The sequence below is a fragment of the Wyeomyia smithii genome, chromosome 2 (assembly GCF_029784165.1).
Source record: "Wyeomyia smithii strain HCP4-BCI-WySm-NY-G18 chromosome 2, ASM2978416v1, whole genome shotgun sequence".
Lineage (NCBI taxonomy): Eukaryota > Metazoa > Arthropoda > Insecta > Diptera > Culicidae > Wyeomyia > Wyeomyia smithii.
Window position 1 is genome coordinate 40,749,111 of NC_073695.1, and position 27,715 is coordinate 40,776,825.

The 27,715-nt window shown below is 36.0% G+C and overlaps 1 protein-coding gene across 2 annotated transcripts in view; it reads right to left on the bottom strand.

Moving 5' to 3' along the window:
• Window positions 1–27,715, bottom strand: part of LOC129726006 (E3 ubiquitin-protein ligase AMFR-like) — an 82,371-nt gene that overhangs the window by 27,429 nt on the left and 27,227 nt on the right. For both annotated transcript variants that reach the window (XM_055682518.1, XM_055682517.1), the window contains exons 3-5: window positions 10,778–10,870; window positions 9,689–9,772; window positions 4,220–4,300 (exon numbers count right to left, since the gene is read on the bottom strand). In XM_055682518.1, the coding sequence (XP_055538493.1) occupies window positions 4,220–4,300; window positions 9,689–9,772; window positions 10,778–10,870 (258 nt within the window). The remainder of the gene's footprint in view (window positions 1–4,219; window positions 4,301–9,688; window positions 9,773–10,777; window positions 10,871–27,715) is intronic.

The following is a 27,715-nucleotide window of genomic DNA, read 5'->3' on the forward strand; positions in this document are numbered from 1 at the left end:
ACCTGAGAAATCGTTTTACCCATTAATTGTGTTTGAAGCTGAGCAGGTTCATGCTTCCTAGAAAAAACTACTATCTCAGTCTTCTCCGGAGAGAATTCGATACCTAGCTGTAAAGCCCAAGCAGACAAATTGTCCAAGGTATCTTGCAATGGTCCTTGCAAATCGGCAGCTTTGGCTCCTGTAACAGAGATTACACTGTCGTCTGCAAGTTGTCTTATCGTGCATGAATTTGCCAGACATTCGTCGATGTCATTTACATAAAAGTTGTAAAGAAGGGGGCTTAAACATGAGCCCTGGGGAAGACCCATGTAGCTAATGCGAAAAGTTGCCAAATCGCCATGCGTAAAATGCATGTGCTTTTCGGACAACAAGTTGTGCAAAAAATTGTTCAAAATTGGAGAAAATCCTTGTCGGTGAAGTTTACCCGAAAGAATGTCAATAGAAACGGAATCAAAAGCCCCCTTAATGTCCAAGAACGCAGACGCCATTTGTTCTTTACGAGCATACGCCAGCTGAATATCTGTTGAAAGCAACGCAAGACAATCATTCGTCCCTTTGGCACGGCGGAAGCCAAATTGAGTTTCTGATAGTAGACCATTTGATTCGACCCAGTGGTCTAAACGACGGAGTATCATTTTTTCCATCAATTTCCGGATACAGGATAGCATTGCAATCGGCCTATAAGAGTTGTGATTAGAAGCTGGTTTCCCTGGTTTTTGGATGGCGATCACCTTCACTTGCCTCCAATCCTGCGGTACAATGTTTTGCTCCAGGAACTTATTGAACAAGTTCAACAAGCGCCTCTTGGCATTGCCGGGTAGATTCTTCAACAAGTTGAATTTGATTCTATCTAATCCAGGCGCGTTATTGTTACAGGACAGGAGGGCAACTGAAAATTCTGCCATCGTAAAAGGTGATTCTATCGCGTCGTGGCCCGGAGACGCATCGCGAACAATATTTTGCTCAGGAACAGAGTCCGGACATACTTTCCTGGCAAAATCAAATATCCACCTACTTGAAGACTCCTCGCTTTCGTTGACCGTTACGCGATTCCGCATTCTTCGGGCTGTGTTCCAAAGAGTGCTCATCGATGTCTCCCTCGACGTCTCGTTCACGAACCGACGCCAATATCCACGTTTCTTTGCTTTAGCCAAGCTTTTAAGCTTGGTATCAAGCTCCGAATACCGTAAATAGTCGCCAGGTATACCTCCCGTCTGGTAGGCCTTAAACGCGTCGGATCTTTGCGTGTAGACATCGGAGCACTCTTGGTCCCACCACGGAGTGGGAGGCCGTTCTTTGATCGTTACGCCGGGATATTTCTTCGTTTGGGCTTGCAACGCGGCGTCGAGAATCAAGCCCGCGAGGAGGTTGTATTCTTCAAGTGGTGAATGATGTTGAATCGACTCGACCGCTTTTGAAATCATTTCCTCGTATAACTTCCAATCGACATTTCGTGTGAGGTCATACGGAATGTCAATTGGTCGCATGCGAGTTGACCCGTTAGTAATTGAAATAAGAATAGGCAGATGGTCGCTACCGTGAGGATCGAGGATTACCTTCCATGTGCAATCCAACCGTAGCGACGTCGAACATAAGGATAGATCCAAAGCGCTTGGGCGCGCTGGAGGTTTCGGGATACGTGTCATTTCACCGTTGTTTAAAATAGTCATGTCGAAGTCATCGCAAAGGTTATAGATTAAAGAGGAGCGGTTATCATTGTATGGGGAACCCCAAGCCACGCCATGAGAGTTGAAGTCTCCCAAAATCAAACGTGGCGAGGGAAGAAGTTCTATTAAATCAAAGAGCAGCCGTTGCCCAACCTGTGCTCTGGGGGGAATATATATTGAGGCAATACAAAGCTCTTTACCTTGTATTGTCATTTGACATGCGACAACTTCGATGCCTGGAATCGAGGGGAGGTTAATACGATAGAAAGAATAGCACTTTTTAATCCCTAAAAGTACTCCTCCATATGGGGTGTCTCGATCAAGGCGAATAATATTAAAATCATGGAAGTTGAGATCAATATTTGAAGTAAGCCAAGTTTCACAAAGGGAAAATGCATCGCATTTGTTTTTATTTATCAAAACTTTAAACGAATCAATTTTTGGTAAAATACTTCTACAATTCCACTGTAAGACAGAGATAGAATCCTTCATATACGCAGTTGAATTAGGCATCGAAGGATACAATCGCTGCAAGGAGAGGCCATTGGGCAGTCAACTGCTTCAAAAATGATCTAACTGTTGGGAGGAATGCTGTAAGAAAAATTTTAATTGGATCGGGTACATTGAAAGTTTCAAAAATCCAGTCCACAATGTCAGAAAATTTCACTAATCCAGAGTTTGTTTCATCAACTGGGAGTGTAAAAGGAGCAACTGGGGTTTTAGATGTTCCTGGCAGTGCTGGGAACTCCTTCTGGGACTTTAAATTTGCCAGCCCAGGAGGAGTTTGCTTCGGTTTTTCCGCAGCACTGTTTGGTTTGTTTGTAACCTTCATTTCACTTTGAGAAATCTTAGGACCTTTTCTGGGAAGTTTAGGAGAGGAAACACTTTTCCTCTTTCTAGACTCCCCAGGATTGGCGTAAGATGCTCCCGCTGGTGAATCGTCAGAATCGGTTTCCTCAGAGGGCAACAGATCGAAGGGGTTCGAAGTAACGGGAGAAGTGGTAACGGTCTTCTTCAGCATGTCAGCGTAGGAACGCTTTGAACGCTCTTTGAGAGACCGTTTTATTTTATCCCTGCGCTGCATGTACACCGCACATGTCGAGAGCTCATGCAGATTTTCTCCGCAGTGAATACACTTTTCAGCGTTAACACTGCAAGAATCTTCCGCATGAGACTCCCCACACTTGCCACAACGTGCCTTATTGCAGCAGTAGGCAGCTGTATGGCCTAACTGCTTGCAATTCAGGCAGTTCATGACGCGGGGCACGTAGAGCCTCACAGGGAGACGAACCCGGTGGATCGAGACGTGGCTTGGTAGTGCAGACCCGGCGAACGTAACTCGAAACGAGTCTGACGGAGTGTATACTGTTTTGCCACCGATGATCGATGCTGACCGCAATTGCTTGCAGTCGAGCACCTTTACTTCGGGACACGTTTTGTTCTTAAAGCACCCTTTGGCACTTTGCAGTATACACTCGACGGACAGACTCGAATCGGTTATGACACCGTCGATCTCCACGTCTCGTGCGGGTATGTAAACGCGATACTCGCGTGTGAAGAGCTCAGAGCAAGCTATATCGTTGGCCTCTTTCAGGTTACCGACCACGACACGGAGCTTGTTAGGCCGGACCTTGGAAATTTCGGTCACGCCCTTGTACTCCTTCGTCAGGTCTTTAGAAATCTGCAAGAGGTTCAACTTTTTCGATTTCGGTCCTGCCTTTGGCCGAAAATAAACAGTATAGCTGCCCTGGGCTCCGTCTGGGTAAAGCCTGGGGCGAGGGGGGACTGAAGGATGAACAGGGGAGGGGGTAACAGAAGGGTCAGGGTCAGAGGGGTTCGGGGATGGTGGCGCGGGAGGCGAGGGATCTACATCCATCGCGCTATGTTTAGCGCACTAGCGCTGACAAGAACACGTACCTTTTTATTTCTCCCTTCCAGTAAGGTTGGTTGTCCGATCGTTCGAAGTAGCAGCCGTTACAGCCAGCAGCACCAATACAGCAGCACCAAACAGCCACCAGCAGCGAGCCAGGTGTGAGATCACTCCACACAGCGATACGACTTGCTGACACTGATGGCTTCTTCTTTTTCCTCGTTTGTGTCTCGTCCACTGCTGTAGCACAATCCAGCCAGCAGCCAAATCGGCTTACGCACCAGCTGGCAGTCACGATGCGAAACAGTTGCACAAAGGAACGACCTTGAACCCGGATTTATTTCACTCGACCAGGCAAACAATGCCAACACTTGTTCACACGTCTTTTGTTTTATACTCTATCGGACCGATCACCAAACACGTCCAGTACTGATGCGTGTTCGGCACAGAATGCTTTAAATTTTTTGTTTTATAGTTAAAAACGTTTTTCTTTCTAGCCTTTTGATTTAGGCACATTTTCAAGTCCGAAATGTTTGTTACGAAAATTTACCCAAACCAGCGCAGTTAAACTGTCACTGCAACCGCCTCAACGCCCGAGGGAACCTGATTGATTGATTGTTGAGTTGTTACTTAACCTTCAGACGCGATGCACTCATCGCATTCGAGGTAATAATGTACTTACGTATTCGAAGCGATCCTTGCTCAGCTGCGACAGCAAATGAAGAAAACCAAGCACAGAAAACCACGACACCCAGAGGAGGACCTGAAAACGAAAACAAAAACGAGCGATTGATTGAACGTGTGAGGTAATATTTTGTCTCAATGAAAAAGAAAGGCTTATAAAAACTTAATCTCTAAACAATGAAATTGATGGGATTTCACATTTTTAGCATCCAATTAATTCACGGCGCTTAAAACTGGGAAATTTGTCAGTGTTTTCTACGCGCTGTTGAGCACCTTTTGTATAACGGGTTCGTCGCTTTAACGTTATGTACGAGGAAACTCATTTCAGTCTCCGAGAAAAACGGTAGTGGCTAGGGACACCAAAATTCACAGCAATGCACACTGAAAAAAATGAACCCAAATTCCCACTAATTATAAGCCGCTAGGCTGGCAACCTGAAATATAGCATTTCTTATGTAAAATTGGTCAATAAATCGATTGGTGATAGTTTTATCCTATATTTATACTGCAATTTTTAGTTCATTTTGGGTGGGTGATTTGTAATTTATTTTGAAATTGTGTTAATCTATCATTTCTCTGCTGATTGGTAATCATATAAAAAAATTGCAAAATAAAACATATTATTCTTCAGTTTATTGACATTCTTTACGGAATTTGCTATTAAAAACTCTCACATACTTGGTACCATGTAGGTACATTCGAATATGGGTCATTCCATACGAAGTGTACATGCCACTCGGACACGACCATCACAGATTTTGCTCAAAGTTGGGGGAATTATTCATCTACTGTCTCTTTGGAAAAATCCCAATTTTGGTGTCGATTGGAATACCCCCCGCTCTCCAGGACCCCCTCTTTATTGCAAAGTCGCGCAATTTTTGTCAAAAATCTCTTTTTTCTTTTTCTTACAATTCATAGACGTAAGATGTCCGAAAAATACTGATAGATGATTTTTGAAGAAAAAAAACCAAGGAATTCAGAAAAAATATAAGTTTTGACCGGAAGTGTTGCCAGATAAATTATTTTTGTGTTTGAAAACTAAATTTACATTTTTCGGCAAATGCAGCCAATTTTTTTTTAAGTTTCTTCGTGTTCCTTGAAAAATTTCACATAAGAAACAACAATCATCCCAAGGTAATATGAGCCAATCTCGAGATATAACATTTTTACGAAAAAAGTTGTAAATTTCGTAATTATTTTATTTTATAATTTATAGAGGTAAGACACCCGAAAAATAACGATAGGTGAATTTTGAGGAAAATAAACCAAGGAATCCAGAAAAAATATTGCTTTTGTCCGGAAGTGTTGCCAGATAGATTATTTTTGTATTTTAAAATTAAATTTGCATTTTTCGGCCAATGCAGCTAATTTTATTGCAAATTTGATGGTTTCATCGTATTTCTTGGAAAATTTTACGTATGAAACACTTATCACCCCGTGGTAATATGAGCCAATCTTGAGATATAACATTTTTACGAAAAAATAATTACGAGATTCAAAACTTTTTTCGTAAAAATGCTATATCTCGAGATTGGCTCATATTACCACGGGGTGATAAAAGTTTAATACGTAAAATTTTCCAAAAAATACGATGAAACCATCAAATTTGAAATAAAATTAGCTGTATTTGCCGAAAAATGCAAATTAATTTTAAAATACAAAAATAATCTATCTGGCAACACTCCCGGTCAAAAATAATATTTTTCTGAATTCCTTGGTTTATTTTCTTCAAAATTCATTATCACTATTTTTTGAGTGTCTTACGTCTATAAATTATTAAATAAAATAATAACGAAATTTACAACTTCTTTCGTAAAAATGTTATATAACGAGATTGGCTCATATTTTCTCGAGATGATAGTTGTTTCTTATGTGGGGAACACGAATCAAATTTAAAATAAAAATGGCTGCATTTGCCGAAAAATGTGAATTTAGTTTTCAAATACAAATATAATTTATCTGGCAACACTTCCTGTCAAAACTTATATTTTTTTTTGGATTCCTTGGTTTTTTTTCTTCAAAAATCATCTATCAGTATTTTTCGGACATCTTACGTCTATGAATTGTAACAAAAAGAAAAAAGAGATTTTTGACAAAAATTGCGCGACTTTGCAATAAAGAGGGGGGTCTTGGAGAGCGGGGGGTATTCCAATCGACACCAAAATTGGGATTTTTCAAAAAAGACAGTAGATGAATAATTCTCCCAACTTTGAGCAAAATCTGTGATGGTCGTGTCCCAGTTTGTGCTTTTTCGTGGTCACTTCGTATGGAATGACCCATATGTAATTGCATTTATTAGAGTCTTGAGTTTTGAAATGCATATAACTGCTAATTCGTTAATATGAATTTATATGAAAACATATTGTGCTAGAAAATTTAGATTAACTACGAATAGAACAAATAGGTTCAGTGGGAACACACTCGGACGCGGACTTGGGAACGCACTTCGAACTCGCTGGGAACACATTCGGAATTCAAAAACAATGTAAATGTACGAAAATAATATACACACTAGGGCGTCCTAAAATTGCGTCAAGTCTGGAATCCTGGAGGCTCACCCTTCAGATGATAGGAAATGTTGTTACGAACAAACTTCTTTTCAGCGGCAGCTCTAGAAAATGATGTTTTCAAGTGGCCCCGATGACTTTTTTGGGAAAATCGGTTTTTCGTATCCTTAATCCAAAAAACATGTCTAGCTATTTATTTTCCATGAAACCTAATTCTTTTATATTTTTCGCTGGTTCCTCAGTTTGGGCCCTGAGGAAAAAAAAATATTGGAAAAACTTTTTTTTTGTTTTAAGAGTGCGGATTTTGAAATGTTTAGAAGAGTATTAGGCAACTAAGAATTTAAAAAAAAAATTCCATAAAAATCTGAGACGACCATTTTTTTAAATCATTTTTTGTTAATAAAACCAACTTTTTTTCAGTGAAAATTTAAAATTTACTACATTTTTATTTTTTTCAAATTTAATTTTTACTATATTTTTTAAACTCAGACAATTTTAAAGCCATCCATTGACAACTTCTCTCGCGTAAGCGTTTAGAAGCCAAAAACGTGAAAAATAGTCATGAAAGAGTTCCTATTATAAAACATTTCTTGATTAACTTCTTAAGAAAATTTAAGTAACAATCAGAGATTCTCTCCTCTCTCGCTCCGTTTTTCGTTATATTAAAGTTATCAACGATTATAATATTACCTAGCTTATTAAGCAAATAGAATCATGAAAAATGTTAAAATAACTTAGTTATTTCTTCGAATAATAACGATTGCAAATAAACAAATGTTATTTAGGTCCTTGAAAAGGTCCTCAGAATGCTCATGTTGATTTGTTCAGAAGACTTTACTAAGCTCTCTATCTAAACAACCTGATTTAGAAAAAAATTAAGATGACCGTTTTTTCAATCTTATTTTCAATTGGCTTGTGACGGTATTTTTTGTTTTTAATACTTTTTTCCCGGTGTAAGATCTCAAATTTATTGCTTTCAATATTTTTAAATGAAAAATCAGATATTTTCCTGAAAATCATCATCAATGGCTACTTTCCTTGTCGTCAATCAGATATATCTAAACATACAAAAATGCAGTCCTGTCTGTCAGATCAATATAGACATGAAAACTACTGAACCGAACGACGTGAAAATTATTATTAGGGGTTTTTGGGGCCGGAAAGGTTTTTTATGATGGTTTGAGACTCCTTCCGCATCTCATCCACCCAAACATGGAAATAAAACATAAATTCCTGCAAAACTCAAGAACTATTCTAATAAATCAAACCAAATTTGGCATGTGCAGGTTTTTTAGGAGCATATTTCTGTTGTAGTTTAACATACCTCATCCTCTGAAAGGGAGGGCTCTCATTCAAATGAAACACAAATTTCTGCATAATTAGAGTATTAATCAAGCAAATAGAACCAAACTTGGCATGTGGAGGTTTTCAGGAGCTAGAAAAATTTCAGTGATTGTTTGACACCCCTCCCTATCCTGAAAGAGTGTGCTCCCTTACAAAAGAAACATAAATTTCTGCATAACTCGAGAGCTATTCCAGGAAATGGAACGAAATTTGGCATGTGAAGGTTTTTGGAAGCAAAAAATATTTCTGTGGTAGTATGATACCCCTCCCTCGATTGGAAAAGAGGGCTTCCAAACAAATCAAACTCTGATTCGTGAGTAACTCGAAGTAATCGATCAAATAGAATTAAATTTGGCATGTAAGCGCTCCAATGAAAATGAAACAGATATTTCAACCAATTTTTATGAAAACAGTCTAAAATGATCGGGTTGCTGTAACCAAATATCGACCACAGATGTCATTTTTGAATCCAAAATGGAAACTTTTAGTTTTTCGCCAAAAGTGGCCAAATACCACCCAGTATTGGGTATTTTTAGAACCAGAATGATACACAGGAGCGAAGAAACAAACACAAACACCAATTTGAGTTCTAACATGGCGACCTCCGGTGCCAAGAAAACAACCGAAAATGACCAAATACCATCCAATAAGAATATTTCCGGTACCACAATGGCGCCCAGAAGCCAGAAATCGACTTCACATGCCATTTCGAAATTCAAGATAACGACTTTCTGTTTCTGCTGATTTGCCTGTCTGGCCTGTAGGCAGTCTTAAAATAAAGTTTTTTTTTAACACCCGCACTCTCGAAGTTTCATTGAGTTCTGAGAGGGCTCTGTTAACTCCTCAGTCCAGGTGGCTCGAAAAGCGTCAATAGCTTAGATACCTACATCTCATGAAGCATTCTCACTTCAGTAATATACCTGGAGCGCATAACCCATCGCTACGCGAAATTGTGCTAATTAAAAAGTCGTGGATTCTGTTAAAGATTTTTTTAAGTTATCTTAGCATTTGTATTGAATTTTAATGAGGGTCCTAATGAAATTTCCAAATGTCTACAACTTGGTCCATATGTCTCGCACTCTACTCTGTTAATTGAACTCTCCTGGTGAATTATGACCATGTAAGATGCTTGAAATGCGATTATGTGTACAAATCTGGAGGCCATATACGTACATTGCAATGTATTGAAAAAAAAAACATTCTTTGTGATTTTGTATAACTGCGCAGGCTTGAATAGCCTCATTTGAGACTTTCTTTTGCATTTTATATGTTTTAGAGAAATAAAGTGATTCAAGATTTTATCTGCTGCTGCTTCAGATCGCGTGATTTAAATTTAAACTGATATAAACAAATTAATTTTTCAGTATCTCTAACCCTCTAGTGTCTAAATTAATTTCTAGACGGGCTTCGGTAAAATCACTATGGATTATTATAAACACTTTTTAAGTATTTATTGAAACTTTTTGAGAGGATTGACTGGAACCCGCTAAAAGGCGGCATTGGGCACTAGGGGGTTAATATCTTTATAGAGCTTTTGCCACGCGGATTGGCTTGTAACGGTTATTCGTTCTTATTGTAGTTATGGTTTGTTAGTAGTGTTAGAGGCATCAACTCACCTCGTGAAGATACTGCACATTGACGACGCCAAACACGAAAATGAACTTATAGAATATAAAGTTCCAAAACTTGTCCTTCATGTGCTGCAAAGGAAAGAAACAAGAAAAAAAATGTATCTATAAATAAAACCAATAAAACTGGAATCACCAGCGCGCAACTTCTAGCTAGACAGTATCTTATGGTAACGACACATAAGGCAACCTAGACTACCACCAGTCTTTTGTGTTTACGATCTCTTGCCGGACGGTAAAAGAGGCCAAGGTTGAATTCTCGAGCACCACAACTAAGCACTCCACAGGCTCAAAGCCAAAGGGTTCCGTTCCAACTGAACGGAAGGTTCTCAAGAGCACGTGTTTCTGTGCCGCTGTAGCGGTACGCTTCAGAGGCCTGATTTCGATTGACACACATGGATTAAAAATTCGGACAGCTTCCGAATTGATCATGGGTAAGGCCACCGATCAATACGAATAGTAAACAAGGACAGCTACCCTTGCCGCAGAATACTTATCATTATTTAAATAAAGGAAGACTACTGAAAATTCAAGAACACACTGACCGGTTTTTGTAGTTTCGGCCGGAAACACAATCAATTTATTTTATTAGTTGTGCCACAGATCTCTGCGAACCATTCTGTAATCGATTTTGTAACCATTTTTCGACAAAGTTCAATGTAACTTGAAACACGATCGGGTGAGTGGTTCTAGGCGAGTAAAAGAAGGAGTGGTTTTGCTTTCAGCTAAGACGCAAGCAGACAAAATGTCGTGAGCTTGAGCCGAGAAAATCAGCCGGGTAGCTTAGAATGGCGCCGGTGTCTAACCGGTGGTGGTAGTGAAACCTTGCTGACCTTTCTGCTTAGCCTGTTAACGTTTTTCAAATTAACCAAAAACTATATTTAACGATGCTATAAACGTTTCCTTTTCTAACGAAATTGGTTCGAGAAACCAGTTGGTGTGGTTTCCGACCGGTAAGCCCAAATCGGCTTTTGATCGACGCCAGCGGCGTTCACGCGCTAGAAAGAGACAAGCCTCCGGCGCCAACGCTGGTGAGCTTGGTTGAAGTTGAGGGATGGGGAAACGTAATTGGCTTACCTGTTGCTCCGATATTCGTAGCTCTCCAAAAACCACCTTCTGGATCGATTTGCCGAGCAACACCAGACAGCAGTATGCCATGTTGATCAAGGTCTGTAATGTAATAGAAGAAAGAGAGAAAACAAATAAATTTCACTGGAAGATACAATCACCAATTCTGAAATATTAAGAATAACTAAATTTTACAGAGATCTATGAATAGTAAATTTCTCAAGTCCATTTCTGTATCAGTATTTCTACCGAATAGCTTTCCGTCCATTTGTCAGCAATCGATACTGCAGTAATCGTCAAACGTGGAACAGCGAATCGAGAAATAATTGTTATGTAGCGCTCCCTCGTGGCAATAATGTTGTATGCAAAGTTGCAGCGCAATGCAAACAACAAAAAAACTGTGCTATTAATACTGTTTCGGTGGTAAATAATGTGATTTGCTCCAGTTTCATGATAGGGCAATGTAATAAAGCATTATTTGTGAGCACTAAATTCCAAGGTCTCAAAATAATTACCTGTTTGCATGTTAACGAAACATATAACGTGCATCAAGGAAAGGCAAACTTTTTCTAACATTCTGTTTCGGAACGTGGTGTTATGACTAAGGAAATAAAACTGGTTCATAGATTGTCATATTCCGGTCCTCAAATAAAGAGAAATTCTAGGTTTCAATGTCATAAGTTACCCATGAATGGAATAAATATTTAACGATGTTCTTTATCATTGTATTCCCATGTCATTGTTTTGTAGGTTGTAGTCATATTTGTAGTTTATTGCCATTTTGTTGTTTTTTTTTGCATTTTTAAATTTTGATAGTTTTTATCATTTTTATCGTTATGTCATTTTTGTCTCTTTTATGAAATTTTGCATCTCCCAGATGATCTCGAGGTACGATGCTGGTCTAACAAGCCAGTCGTCGTAGGTTCGAGTCTAGGCTCGGGAGAGACTGTTAGTGTCAGTAGGATCGTAGCGCTAGCCCCGCAATTGTCCTGTACACTAAACAGTTGGCTGCGAAGTCTGTGTATAACAAACAGAAGGTCAAATTCCGAATCGGAATGTAGCACCAAGGCTTTGCTTTTTATGAAATTTTGAAATTTTTGTAAATTTTGTTAATTGTTTGTATATTTTTTTGTAATTTTGGTTATTTTTGCAATTTTTGTCATTTCTGCATTTTTTGTAAATTTTGATATTTTTTATAATTTCAGAATATCTTGTAACTCCTATGGATTCTTGTGTTTTTTGAAACTTTTGTTAATTTAGCTTTTTTTGTAATTCTTTTTGGCCTCTTTTGTCCTTTCTAACACATGTTATTTTACCACTTTTGGTTTGTTATATTTGTAGTTTATTGCTATTTATAGTTTTCCACCTATTTAAAATTCATATGTTAATTTTATCATTTCCATCAAAAAGGACAAAGAACTAATCTTTTTTGGAATTTTTGTGAATTTTGTAATTTTCCTTTTTGTAATTTTTGAATCTAATGTTATTTTTGTATTTTTGTTCATCTTTTGAATTTTGTATTTTTTAAATTTGTATAACATTTTTGACATATACTTTCCGTTTATAGCATTTTCCGTTTTTGGAATGCTTCGTTTTTGGCACTCTTCGATTTTAGCAACAAAAGGGTTCCGTTTTTGGCAACATTTTATAGTACATAGTATACGATAATTTACACAACAAACTGAGCTGATTTGGACTTTTGTTCTGGGTTGAAACTGATTCAACTGAATCTGAAAACAATTTATGCCTGATGATTTCTAACGAGCTCAACTACCAACACTATTGATATGCCGTAGACATATGCTTAGTTACGTGGGGGGCTCTTCTGTCAACGATTTTGTAACGGTGGAATTCCCCCGAGAGGTCTTCTTGTCTTCTTTTTTCTGTTTGTTTACACGCAAAGTATATGTTTTCCATAATGTATTTCAAATGAAGCAAGCGGAGCAGTTCCACAAATTCCAGTGTTAATATTTTTTTGTGGAAAATTTTTTGTTTTTCAAAAAATTATATTTTTCCCTGATTTTTCCATGATTAAACCGGTTTCATTGTTTAGGTTATCTTTTAGTTTTAATTGAAAAAAATTAATTTTTAAAAAATGATCTTTCTTAGATAAATTTTGAATTTTTGTTTTTGCTTTTTTTATAAAAAAAAATCTCTTTAGAGTGTGTAATTTTTTCGACAAAATTGACAAAATTGTTATCTGCCAAAGACGTCAAACCGATCAAACAAACCGTTTGGCCCGTTGTAATCATCAATATCTTTAAATTTTTCAATAGCATTTTTCAATAGCTTCTCATAAATGAGTCGTGTTCCAAAAAATTTAACAAAAAGCACAAAACGGCATATTTTGCCCACAAAAATTTCTACGCAATGTTTCAGCCAAATAAAAAATGGTCGTTCAAATTTGTTGCCCGTTTTTCGTGGAATTGCTCAGCGTGATGAAATGTAGTTACCCTAGAATGATATATCAAAGCGCGTGTTGTTGTAATTTTAATATTGTTTCTGACGTGTACGATTTTAACATGACCAAATCGATGTTTAGGCTTAGAATAATTAGTTTTTAGAAATGTCTGTACGATTTTATTTCGAAGACTTATAAAATAAATAAATTAAAAAATTCAAATTATGAAAATCAATTAAAAAATTGTCGAAAGATCAATTGGTAGCTGTTACTCGTCAAATGGGTAAAACATTTACTCAATAAAAAGTCGTGCAACTTTCTTAAAAATGGGTGAAATTTCTCTCACTAATGGGTAAATAAATTTAACGTGTATTTGACTCCAACTGTTAACAACGCACTGTCGTATATAACAGGTCTGGCAATCAAAAACCAGCCGTCGTTTACAGTAATTTGCCTCCAAATAGAGCAGAGAGTTTGACGTCACAGAAGCTGTTGTACAAGCGCTACGAGAGAATAACAGTGACGACAAATTTGAAATTCGTTATTACTGTACGTTATATACGATGGATTATATTGAAAACCTATGTAATCATATAAATAATTCAATTTTGATAATAATTTTAAAGTCTCAAATTGAATATATTAATAACCTTAAATAATATAATTAAATAATTAAATAATATAATTAAATAAATAAATTGAAATAAATAATTAAACAATATAATTATTTTAAATAATATAATTAAAAGGTTTCCTTTTTTGGCCTGGTTCCAGTTTTGGCAACTGAAATAAAAAAATTTGTTTCCAAACACGAAAACTTACTCTATTTGTCATTCCTGTTTTTTTTTAATTTTTGTCTTTTTTATTATTTTGACCGTTTTGGTTTGTTGTCACTTTCATTTGTGAATATTTGTTGTTTATTGTCATTTAACGTTTTTCATATGTCTATGATTTTTATACTTTTTATTGATTTTTTTGCCCTTTTTGCCATTTTTATAATTTTCGTTATTTCTGTTTTTTTTTTTTTTTGTAGTTTTAGTATTTAGTTCTTCTTTCAATTATCTCTTGTAATTCTTTTGTATTTTTGTAAATTTCAAATTTGTGTTGTTGTTGCAATTTCTGTAGTTTTTATATTTTTTTGTGATTTTTTAATCTTTTGTTTTTCTCTTGCATTTTATAAATTTGAGTCTTTTTTTGTTATTTTTGGCATTTTTGTAAATTTTTGTATTTTTGTATATTTATTTAAAACAGTGATTACACTGTTTTTTTTTTTATTTTGACCGTTCTTGTTGTTTTTGTCACTTTTGTCACCGTTTAAAATTTTTACATTTTCATGATGTTATATTTTTCCTATCAATAATGTATAATATAGATGAAGAAAAAAAAAACTTTGATGTATTCTATCATTTTCATCATTCCAGCTTTTTTGATCCTTTTCGTAATTTTCGTGAATTCTTTGTAAAAATCTGTCATGTTTGTTAGGTATTTTGACAAGTTTTGCGTTTTTTATTCACTTTTATTTGTCAATTTTCGCAGTTCAGTATTTTTTTTCAATTTTTGTTACATATTTTGTTATTTTTGTATTTTTACATTTCGATAGTTTTTATCGATTTTATCGAGGACTTGGTGCACTGCTGAGCGAAACGGTGTTTTTTTTTTAATTGTGCGTGTTTAAAATATTAAAAACTTATTTTTGATGAGTTGCAGAGCGGGTTAACGAGAATAATTGTGATAAAGGGAAGATTAGTGATGTAAGTTAACTCAGCAAGTTGAAGTACTTGCCAAAGCTTTGCAATAAAGGGTAGAAAATACTATTTTATCCAGGTGCAAGGCAGCAAGACGCAATGGCGGCGGTAACGACAAATAAGTAAAACTGTATCTTACACAGTACAGAGAGGTGCTAGTTTTCTTCCCTACCAAAGGAGATTTTATAATCCATCGTTTACTTATATATTATATAGTATTTTATATGTATTATTATAATTTTATCGACCTCGCGAAACCCATAAATGCTAAGGTGAGCCCAATTCTTTCCAACGTGCCGGATGCTAGCGTTTTCCAATAAGATCCACCGCTGTGAATTTTCCAATAAGATCGTATTCATTATCTCACTCTCACGCGATGGCTATTCAAGAATGAGAAGACTGTATTATTTAGGTGACGACGGTGAAAGAGATCCTAGTGCAGTCTCTCCTTTTCCCACGTGGGCATGGACAACATAGCAACGAAGTTTGCTTCTTTTAACATTAGTGTGGCCTAGATCAGTTATTCAGGAATACCAGCAGCGATTCCAGATCTGCTGATTTTTTTTTATTTCACTTTTACGAAATACCAACCCACATGAATAAGTTTAACTCGGTCGATAAATATCGCAATTTATCTAATTATAACGTGATGTATTCTTTTCAAAGTCCGCGTATGTCGAAAGACGTCAATCAATATCGCAATTGATCTAATTATTACGTGATGTATTCTTTTCAAAGTCCGCGTATGTCGAAAGACGTCTTCTGTTTTGAGAGGAAGGGGGATTTTAATCAGGAAAATATTAGAATGATTCTGGTGGTGGATGGATTTCACCTAACCAGAATCTTATGCTTTATTATTCGATTTTTCTAGCTTTTGAATAATCGTTTTAAATACTATTTCTTAATTATGACTAGTTTGGCGTTTTGTCCGCAAATTTGAGACTACGTTTTGGCAAATATGTGTACCTGCATTTTTTTTAATTTTTGGGGCTCTTGATGCACGGAACTTTGCCAATTTTTGTATTTAATAGGCGACTCTTGCGTAGACAAATAAAATTAATCGACCTAAAACGCCGCGTCCCTACGCGTACACATTGATAGGAAGGAATAGAGCGGTCGTGCATGAATTGGTCTCAAATCAGTAAATCGCTTTTTAAGAACAAACGAACGTCGTTAGTCGATCTGTTAAGCAGAAAGCCAGATGTCCGGGTGACTGAGTATCTAGAGACTACGCGTCGATACCTTCCATGAGTTCGTGTTTTATACAGATAGATTATCAACGCGATATAGTTGTCGGTATAATCTCACCGAGAAAACGAAAGTGGCGAGACGTTAACGTGGATAGAACTTTTGTAGCATTCGTAACATTGTGTAGTCGGCTGAGATAAATCAATGGGATATTCTTTTCGGTACTTACTAAATGATTTGCTAAGGAAATATTCGAATATTTTAGTTTGTCTCAATTTAGTCGCAGGTACGGATTCCTCGCATGCTTTTTTTACCGTGGTATATCAAACAGAATGAGTTCGGATCGCGTAATAATTTTCGCGGAGGTTATTTTGAACTTATAGGCGCGATATTTGTGTTTACGAACCCGGTACTCGAACTCAGCGCATCGTTTACCAAAACGAAACCTGCTGCAAACCCTACCCTTTTCTCCAACATCCCAGTGATTTCTCGTGGAAGTGCAGAGGTGTTCTCGGCTTCCAATAAAGCGAGTATCACGTCAACATATTCCTATACACATTCCTCCTTTGACCTGCATTCGGATGCGGCCGGCGCTGGTATTGCCTAATATAAAGATTAAGGTCACCAGTTTTTACACATCGAGGATGAATGATAGTCCCAAGCATCATCCGTTGGTTCTCTGTGTAATAACAGCTGATCTGGCAATAGCGGAGTAGCAACCGCGGGCGGTCAATCATGCTCATGCTCATGCTCGATAGTTTTTATCGATTTTATCATTTTTATCGTTATATCGTTTTTGTCATTTTTTTGAGATTTGTAATTTTGGCAACTTTTGTATTTTTCTGTAATTTTGGTATTTTTTGTCATTGGTTTTGAATTTTTTGTCATTTGTGTAAGTTCCAGCATTTTTGTCATTTTTGTAATTTGTTATGAATTTTTGCAATTTTCGTGATGTTATTTTTTTTTTCACATAACATTTATTTGACACGGCACAAATACAATTTAATGTTTAACGGCGCCAATTATATCTGATGACTTAAAAACTAAAGCAAATTTTTTATCCTCGCTGCCGACTACGAGCTGAAATTAAGTCTAACTTAAAACTAGCATGAAATTTCCAATTTGTGTTTTGTTGTTCAATGGTCGTCTGATAATCGTCGAATGGCATGTATGGATTCGTACTGCTGAGCCACGATGTCGTTAGTTGGGACAGAGGCTCGTAGTCCTTGGGTCCTGGTTCTATTGTGTTGTGCGGGGTCTGGTTGCTGGTTTTGTGCTTAAGGTTCAAACGTGTTCTTGTCGTTTTGTTGGGTGTAGACGGAGGGGAACGGTTTTCGTGATGTTAGTAATTTTTGAAGTTTTGGTAATGTTTTGTTATTTTTGTCGTTTTTATCATTTTTGTCATTTTTATATTTTTGTCATTTTGCCATTTTTGTTTGTTTTGTAATTTTAGTATTTTTAGTCAATTCCATCATATTTGTCATTTTTGTAATTTTTGTTATTCAATTTTTTCATATCTGACATTTTTTTTCATTTTTGTAGTTTTTGTCACTTTAGTCGATTTTACCATTTTCGTCATTTTCGTTATATCTGCACTTTGGTTACTCAGTGTCATTTGTTGTCCGTTTTTGTTTTTCTTGTCTTTTTTACATTTGTTTTTTTCTGTGATGTGAAGTCTTGTTACTTTTGATATTTTATTTTTTCATATTTCTTCTTGCCACATTTTTCATTTTCGTCGTTTCAATTGCTTTTACTTTTATACGTGTTTTTCATGAGTTTTATGTAATTCTTGTTTGGTTTGTAGTGTTATGTTCTTTTTGTCTTTTTTTACGGGTTTCAAGTTAAAACTTTTGTTTCATTTTTTGTAGTGTTTTGTTGCTTTCTTTTTTCACGAATTTTTAATCATAACGAAACAAAACTATAAAACCTGCAAGAAAGGTTGAAGAAAATTTTTCACAGCATTCGGTTCACTAGACTGAATATTAGATACCAAATCGCTAGCCGTGCTAGCGAGTTGTTAATTTTCATAGCAATCAGTTAATGATAATCGCAGATCAACGTTCTTGGATAAACAGACAGATATGTTTACTGCTGTAGATCATGATTTTTTTTCACAATATACCAGTCTTAGGCTCGCTGTTTTAGCTGTCCAGATACATGCAAGTCATGTTTGGATTTATCGCGGCTAGTATCAGACACGGCTTGATTGATGGTGGCCATAAAATAATGTCTAGCCATATTTGTTTATTTTGGTTGAAGACTCCCCGAGACAGCATTCAAAACAACCTAATGTCATGCAAGGTATTAATTTGCTCATTTGTTTCCAGCATAGCTTACCACAAGTCATAATTAATTGTTTCCAGAGAATCCCAAATTGTTGTGTACTGTAAATCAATAATAGCTAATATAATATTTTTGCTGTTACTACTGCTGGTGCTGACGCAACAAACAAATAAGTGTTGACAGCTTGGTTTAGTCTCTACGTGCCGGAATAAATCCTGCGTACCTGTTTTCGTTTTCGAAATAAGAATTGCCGTAATGTCGATTGTCGATCAATGTCACCCGGCGGTCATCCACCGGGACTTGTGCTTGTTCAATTAGCACTCACTCGCGCACCTTCTATGCTGTGCTGCCTAAGCAACTACAGAAAATGTTATCGTTACGCTAGGGTAGAGCTTTCGGGTTTTGTACAAGCCAGAGGCAGCAGCATTCAGTGCTCGCTAGTGACTGCCATCCTCTGCCACCTTCCACCCCTAGGGGTATTTTTCGTTCCTTTCGACCGCGTGGCTACCAAACAATTCAATGTCAAGTTCACACGGCTTAACACATGCACGTCCACTATCGTGTTTTACGATAGGCCCGTAGTAGGTACGAACGGACGGATGTTGCGGTTAAAGCTTGGAGCTTACATGGGGTCACAAAGTGATTCGAATCATTTCGTTGGCCTGAATTTTTCGATTAAATTGAAGGTACACTTAGGATTAGAGGTATAAGTCTTCTATGCTGAGCATGACACAAATAATGGATTCAGGTTTAAAATTGGCCTCGCTGGTTTGGCCGTTTCAGGTTTGCTGTAAGTATTTATTACGACCATGTTTCGAGAACGTTGAACAGAATACAAACTGGTTTGAGCGTCTTTGTTTTGGCTTCGTCCTGCAGATACAAAAGCACTCGTCACCCCATTGGGTATGATTTGGTTCGAATAATAGATGATGAAATAATAAATACTTTGGAGGTGACTAAAACTGACACAAATATCGATTTGATGACTCGGGCATTAGAATTTTGAAATTTTTAAGTTTCTCAGACGAACAATCTCTGCAGTGACATCAAACCTGCTGGCTTTTTTGTAATATACAGATATGAGATCGTAAGATCATGCAATGGCTTCCAAATAATGTCATTTCGACACACACTGCTGATAACGAAAAAGTCAGTCATCATTGTTATGGTGAGACATTTACCGAGAACTTTTTACGGGTTTCCACATTATCTCCCAAAAGATTAAGATCAGCTTAAATGTTATTTTTGTAGCAGACTTGAAAAATTCGGCTTGACAAGCTTTGGCAAAGAAAAAGCAGATAAGAGTTTTTGAACAGAAATATCTAATTTTATCTCAATCGGTAAAATTTCCGGGCACTCTTTTTTTCGGCTTCACGATAAACCAAATTAAACCTATCAATCTAGCTAACAAGATTTTCTACCTGAACCATGGACTAATCTTGATCTAAAATGCATTAGCGGATAGCGAAATCTGTCTCCGAAGCACTCCAAACCACATTTGGGTTACCGGTTGCTATCAGTTCCATCGAATCGAATTGGTTGAATGACGATCGCAATAATGCAGTGACAAAATTTTCACAGTTGCCTTAAAAAGCTGGCTGTTTAGGGTGTGAATGAACATCAAATCGTGACTTGGAGCGCCATTTATAGAAACTTGATCATGATTAATAATACTAGTCGACGATTAAGTGATGACTAAGTGCAAGAGGGAACAGCTGGTTCGATGGTGAACAGTAGGTTCTGTGTTTCTATAAATAAACGAGTTAGTTAAAATTGTCTGAACTGAAAACTTGTTTCTTTCTACTGCTGTTTTACATGAGAATTGTATTGAAATTGCCGAAGAAAAGAGGTCAAACAGTAATGTTAAACAATCTTTTTCTAGTGCATTAAAGCAGAACTGGTTCTGTTTCCTCAAAAACCAAGAGCTTGTAACTGAAAACAAAAGTGAGAAAATTTTATTTTATCTGCCTTGAAAATTTGTACAAAATTATTTATTCATACGTCCAGAAAGGGAGGATGTCTTGTAATGCATCAAAAACAGGATTAATCTTATTCCTTAAAAGTCATTTCTGAAATCTACTGATATCACGTTATCAACTTGACAATAAGTTTTTATCAAAATCTTTTATTAGTATTGAAATGAAATCAATCGTATTGGAACTCGACCTTCTGTTGATTAGGATGCTAATGGAAATCGATTTTTCGAATTTCGTTAAGCGGCAGGGCTCAAAATTTTTGACCTGGAAAACTCCCTCAGATCGTACATTTCTTGGCCCCGAAAGTCTTTTTTTCCGAATTTTTTAGATAACACCAGATCTCGACCACGGTGCTCCCACAGACCGTTATTATAAAAAACGCACCCAAAGATCTGAATACACTATTCGATTCGTTATGACGTCCTGAACCTCTGGTCAAAATTTCAAAATCGTCGTGCGGTACATTTTTGAGTAATACCAATTTGAAGGTCGTAATGTACAAAAAAGTGATACAAAAACGACGAAATAATTTTTGGAGGATGCAAAAACTGTCTGAACTGAAATCTTATTTCTCTTCAGGTGTCATACACAAATTACGTAACGATATACTTTTAGAGCTAGAACAGTTTGTTTAAACGGTATTGTGTCGACCGGTAGTTGTTCCGTCCTTCAAAAAAAAGAATACAAAAGGAAAAAAAAATAAAAAATATTGTTATGTTTTGATAAATTTTAATATCTTTATTTTTGATTTCTCCAAGTTCATGATAAATCATGCAAGTTCATGATAAATCATGATGCTAGAATCCTAATTCTTGTTGACAAGCTCAAATTTTTCATTTTAATGTAAATTTTTTCAAAGCTTTTTATTTCTGTAGCGACTTAATGAAAATAGAAAAAAAAACGGATTTTTAAGCTCGAAAAAACGGGTAATTACCTTCATTATACATATTCGTATACTTCTTTTCGTTTTTCATTGTTCGTATTTTTTGGCTTTTTTACTCTGCGGCCTTTTGACGCACTCCTGCATTTACCAGGTACCAAAATTCACAGGAGTGGTTGAAAAGCTGTAGTCTTTCAAGGAAACTTTTTTGAACTTCAAGGCAACTTCTTTGCCGAACAGTGTTATCTTTAGAAAAAAAATCGCAAACTATTTTGTTCGCAATTAAGACATTGGGTGATACAGGTCGGATTCAATTATATATAGACTCATTTGAGTATGATTCGCTTATATACTGTTTTAGATATACAGATTTTATACAGTACGAAAAACTTTTACTTTTAGTTCTTTTTTCAATGTCATCTGGACTGTTCTAAAGCAGAAATGTCAAATAAATTAGAAATATTCAAATAAATTACGAAAAAATAAATCATGATGCTAGAATCCTAATTCTTGTTGACAAGCTCAAATTTCTCATTTTAATGTAATTTTTCTCAAAGCTTTTTATTTCTGTGGCGACTTAATGAAAATAGAAAAAAAAAGGATTTTAAGCTCGAAAAAATGGGTAATTACTTTCATTATACATATTCGTATACTTCTTTTCGTTTTTCATTGTTCGTATTTTTTGGCTTTTTTACTCTGCGGCCTTTTGACGCACTCCTGCATTTACCAGGTACCAAAATTCACAGGAGTGGTTGAAAAGCTGTAGTCTTTCAAGGAAACTTTTTTGACCTTCAAGGTAATTTCTTTGCCGAACAGTGTTATCTTTAGAAAAAAAATCGCAAACTATTTTGTTCGCAATTGAGACATTGGGTGATACAGGTCGGATTCAATTATATATAGACTCATTTGAGTATGATTCGCTTATATACTGTTTTAGATATACAGATTTTATACAGTACGAAAAACTTTTACTTTTAGTTCTTTTTTCAATGTCATCTGGACTGTTCTAAAGCAGAAATGTCAAATAAATTAGAAATATTCAAATAAATTACGAAAAAATAAATCATGATGCTAGAATCCTAATTCTTGTTGACAAGCTCAAATTTTTCATTTTAATGTAATTTTTCTCAAAGCTTTTTATTTCTGTGGCGACTTAATGAAAATAGAAAAAAACGGATTTTTAAGCTCGAAAAAACGGATAATTACCTTCATTATACATATTCGTATACTTCTTTTCGTTTTTCATTATAAATTACGGAAAAAAAACGAGAAAAAAATAAAAAATAACGAGTCAGGGTTTAAAGTAAACGAATTAATGTATACTGATCAAAATTCTTCTTTACGTTTGATCGTAATGACATCAAAAATGATAATAAATGCGTTTTCTTACTTTAAGGGGGCTAGTTAAAAATATTTTTTTATACAAAAACATCTAAACATTTATGCAGTAGAACAAAAAATGTGTCTCGATTGTATACAGGTCATTTTTTAATGAAAAATCAAATCATGTTACTGTCAATTTCTATTCTTACAGAATGAAAGAACACTGTTGACTTAAGTTTCCTTTTTAGCGAATGCGAATTGCCGGACCTTTCTCATGACTCTTCCCATCAAGTTTTGTAGAGCCGCAGAATGCGAATTATCCCTGAACTGCATTTTGTTGAAAACTGTCTCTCATGTTTTCTTAAGGTTCCGCTTGACGATAGCCCAGTATTTTTCTATAGGGCGGAGCTCTGGTGGGTTGGGAGGCCTTTTTTCCGTGATGGCAAATCCGGCCAAAACAGAACGGAGTAACCATAATGCTTGAGGAAAGGCAACAGACGTTTTTCCAGGCACTCCTGCACATAAATTTCCTGGTTAACGGAACCATTCGCGAAGAAAAAGGCATGCCACACGATATATTTCTTTGCAAACTTCGACAGCCTAATGTGTATCAAAATCTCTGACATCTTTCCTCTCCTAGTTACCGTAAAATATTTCTGTCCAGGAAACTGCTTAAGTCTGTCTTGACGTCATTTCCATCAACGTGTACCACGCAATCAAACTTCGTCAGGCAGCTTTCGCGATCGTTGACTGGCCGACAAGTTTTGCTTATCGTCACGATTTGGAGTTATCATCTTTTTTTGTAAGTCGACAGTTCGGCTCGTTTTTTTAGCACGATTCACAGTTGTAGACGAAACTCCCAGCTTGCTTGCGACAACTCGGTCGAAAGGGCTGGGATTCCGCTTGAAACTGCTGGTCACTCTTTTCTTCGTTTCTGCGGCCTTCGTTTTTCGATTCCACCCAATCCTGTCTTTTTGGCAGTCGACAAACGTTCTAGAAACACTTTTTTTTGTGATGCTTGATTTGTCCACATTCAAGAATTTTGCCAATTTGGCGTGCGAGTAGTTCGGATTTTCGCGAGTAAAATCTGGATGCGTAGCTTCGACGCCATTTTCACAACTGAAGAGCAAATGTCATGTCATGAAACAAGAGGCATGATACTATACACACACATCTTTAAAATGAGAGGTGTTCAAAAAAAATTTTTTTTTGATACACGATAAAAATAATACGGCACATTGAAGTTGTTTTTGAACTTGGTTCCCTGTAGTCCCATGTTATTCAGGCTTTATGGAAGGGTATGTTTTGCCTCGTTTTCCCAAGAATAACGATAATAGGCAAGAATAAGCAAATAGAATTTTGAAAGAATACAAAAAATTTATTCGATATTGTGCAGTTATTCTAAATAAGCATGTCTACCGTTCAGCTATCTTTAATCATGGCTTAGGGGAGAAAGATGCAAAATAGCCCCTACAGTAATTAAGTTTTTGTATTTATACAAGGTTATCAGAAGAAACGTGCATCTTGCTTATCTACAAAAATGACATCATTCGTACTTGCTTTGGAGAATATGAGGCTGAGAGCGTCTAGATTCCACAGCGTAGAATGGCAGTGATTTTGATAACAAAATTTTTATCAAAAATTTATCTTTCTTAATTCCAATGACTATAATGCAAGTCAAGCTATTTTTAATTTTATTTCAAGCAGTAAATGTGGAGCTGACGATTGAAAAATGTACTAACTGGGGAAATAGTTAATTAGAAATTTACAAAAAAATATAGTCCAGCAGGTGGGACTGGCGCTTTTAGATCTCTTACTGATGCAGTAAACCCAATGCACAATAGTCCAGAAACCAAATTTAGGGGGAAATTTTAGTCTAGAGCTCTATAGCAAAATTTTAGAGAAAAACTTTCTTCTACAAAGTTGTTAGGGTGACCAACATTTTTGATGCAATCAAGTATCTAACTTTTTTATCTTTGTAGATAGAAAAAAAATTTGTGACCATAAAAACCGGCTATATTCGATGTATTTTATTTCAAAAAAATCATAACTTTTGAACAAGTTGATCGATTTTCGAACTTTTTGGGTCAAACTAAAGGTAATTACTTCTAGTAATAAGAAAAAATACCAAAAAATAAATCTGGGTGCTTTTATATGCATAATGTATAAAATTATTGAAATTTTTGTCCTGTTTTAAAATTGAATTTACTCAAATTTAAAAAATAACATAGTTTTGAAAAATTTTCCATTTATTGAGTCAAGTATGCCCGTCAAAATGAGACCAAGAGATATTTTCTATGTTTGTCCCAACAAGAGTGACATACAAATGAAAAACGCATATTTTTTGATGAAAATTTTTAATAACTTTGAGTAAAATTGAGATATTTACTATGTCAGCATTGCAAATTGTTTCTCTTAAAAAGCTCTAAAAGTCCTTCAAAGATAGTTTTGAGATAAAACTTGAAATAAAAAAGTTAGAGCGCAATTTTTTTTTTTCAATATAAAACGGTTGTTTTCAAAGATAGAGAAAAACTTTTTTTTACAAAGTTACTGAAAATAACATTGTAGAACAAATTTTTCTTCTATCTTCAAAGATAAAAAAGTTAGATACTTGATTGCATCTTAAATGTTGGTCACCCTAATTTTTGATAATTTTTCAATAAGCGCTTTATCATATTTAACAACTTTGTAGAAGAAAGTTTTTCTCTAAAATGTTACTAGCGAGCTCTAGACCCAAATCTCCCCCTAAATTTGGTTTCAAGGCCATTGTGCAATGTGACATGAGAGTTACGAAACAAAAGCCAGCCACCAAACAATACTCTCTACTGAGTAAATGATGACGTGCGATAAAGTGTGCAAGCGATATAAAACAGCTATTTAGCGAGGCCGACTTATACGTCTTGCGGTGGTGTAATCGAAAACGCATCTGACCGGAGATTAGAAGTTGTGGGTTCGTGTCCCACCTGCTGGACTATATTTTTCGTAAATTTCTAATAAACTATTTCCCCAGTTAGTACATTTTTCGATCGTCAGCTCCACATTTACTGCTTGAAATTGAAACAACAATAATTTAATTAGTCATCTTTGTTTTCAAAATTATCTGCCGAAAAAAGAACTAACTATTATCCAGTATTATCCAGTTCCATAATACCAAATTCCATATTTAGGATCTAGAATGTTTTCTCACTTGCGAAGGGAGAGAAGCAGGCCGGATTCGGTCGTCAAAATTTTCGCTCGTGCGATTTTTCGGAAGAAAATTTGTTTAATATCGCGAAGTGAGTTTTTTCAGGAATGTTTGTTATGTTGTATGTGCTGCGAAACTTTTACTTGATGTTTATCGTAGTGCCGTGAAGATTATTCGATGAAATAGCTGAATTAGCATATGGGATTGGCGCCACGGTTGTTTGCAGCGGGTTTTGTCTTCGTTTATTGCGTCCGAAGTTGTCGCGTTTTGTCGTGATTTATAATACGTGAAGGGTGTAATTCGTGTTGTAGTCATAGTTGAGAAGCCTTCGTTCAGAGTCCAGTGTGTTTAAAGGGTATTACGAATGAAAGCATTGATGAACATTGCTTTGAGAAGTGTCGGCTCGTAAAAAAACTAATTTTAGTGGGGCAATTTGGACTACCGAATCCCGTGTGATAGAGGAAGTGAACATTGAAACGATGCGGCTAAAGATAAGTATAGTGAACATGCGGGTAGATTAAAAGTGATATTTTTGTTACTTTCAAAATTGTTCATGCATAGAAAGTGACAATTGGAACTAGGGATGGGAAACCTATCGATAATTATCGATAGTATCGATTGTTGCTGGTTATCGATAGAATCGTTAAGCTTCCCGCGTTATCGATAGTTATTGATATTTTCCTCGCATTGGCATTTATACTCCACAATGATGCCAGAACTGGAAAAATATATTGGCCTTGCCTTTGTTTAAAGAGAATTCGATGATTGTTCGCTCTCACATGAAATCCACTTTGAAATTGTTAGAAAATTGAGGGATACTCATTTTCGCTCACTCTACCTTATACGGACAACGACGTGGTTTCGCTTAAGTGCGAATTATGTGTGCGAATAGACTTTTAAATATTGTTCCTGTCCACAACGGGAGCAACACTTTGTTGTTTTTCTTCATCTGGTTCTGGCTGTCAAACTATCGATAATTATCGATAGTTATCGATGGCATCAGGGAATTTATCGATAATTATCGATAGCCATTTTAGTCGATATTTCCCATCCCTAATTGGAACGAGCGTCGCTTGCTTTCCACATCAAGGCTTGCATAAAAGCTTGTGCAGGTCCGAGTGGGCAGACAGTGCTGCTGTTTCCACCGTAAATGGAGCAAATGTATTGCAAATAAATGTCCTTTTTTTGCCTAAATATTTTAATTTATCATTATTATTTTAAGTTAAATTTTTTTATTATAGCAATTGCATAAGCGTCCGATTGACACATTATTTAATACAAGTTAAGCAATTTGTCATCAGATTTTAGGAAATATTTTGGTACATACATAGGTCATATTTTGGTACGTCTATATGGTGAGATTTATTCATTTTACTATTTGGCACTCCTCTTGTCAATAAATATAACATGCTATTGAATACGGGTCAATTTTTTTGATATAAATGAATCAAACGAATTGAAAGTCTGAAAATAATAATAAAATCTCTAAGATTGTAATATTATTTTGAGGCGGGGCTTACCGATTGGAAAATTACTCCGGAATGTACTGCAAGTACTCAGTCATTCTGTAAAGGGTCTTTGGAAGGTCGGTAGAGCTAACACCTTCTAGAACCCGAAACTAAGATAGTTGCAGAGTTGAAATATAATTGCAACTGTCTTTTTTTCACTATATCACTGCCAGACAGTGGGATCTAGAAAGGTTCCACACACACACAGAATGTTTTCTCACTTGCGAACTTTAAGCTCAACTGAAAGTATTGAAAAAATAATCAAGTTATTAGAGCAACTGGATAAACGAATGGATAAAAACTACAGTCTTTGATTATCCAGACGCATTTTGTAATTCACTACAGTGCTGCTAGTGGTCGCATCTGGAATGTTTTGATAGCAATTTGTTTTGAAATGTGTTCTCTTTCAGTGCTGAAAACTTCATCACGATTCATTTTAATTAATGTTGGACACCCACT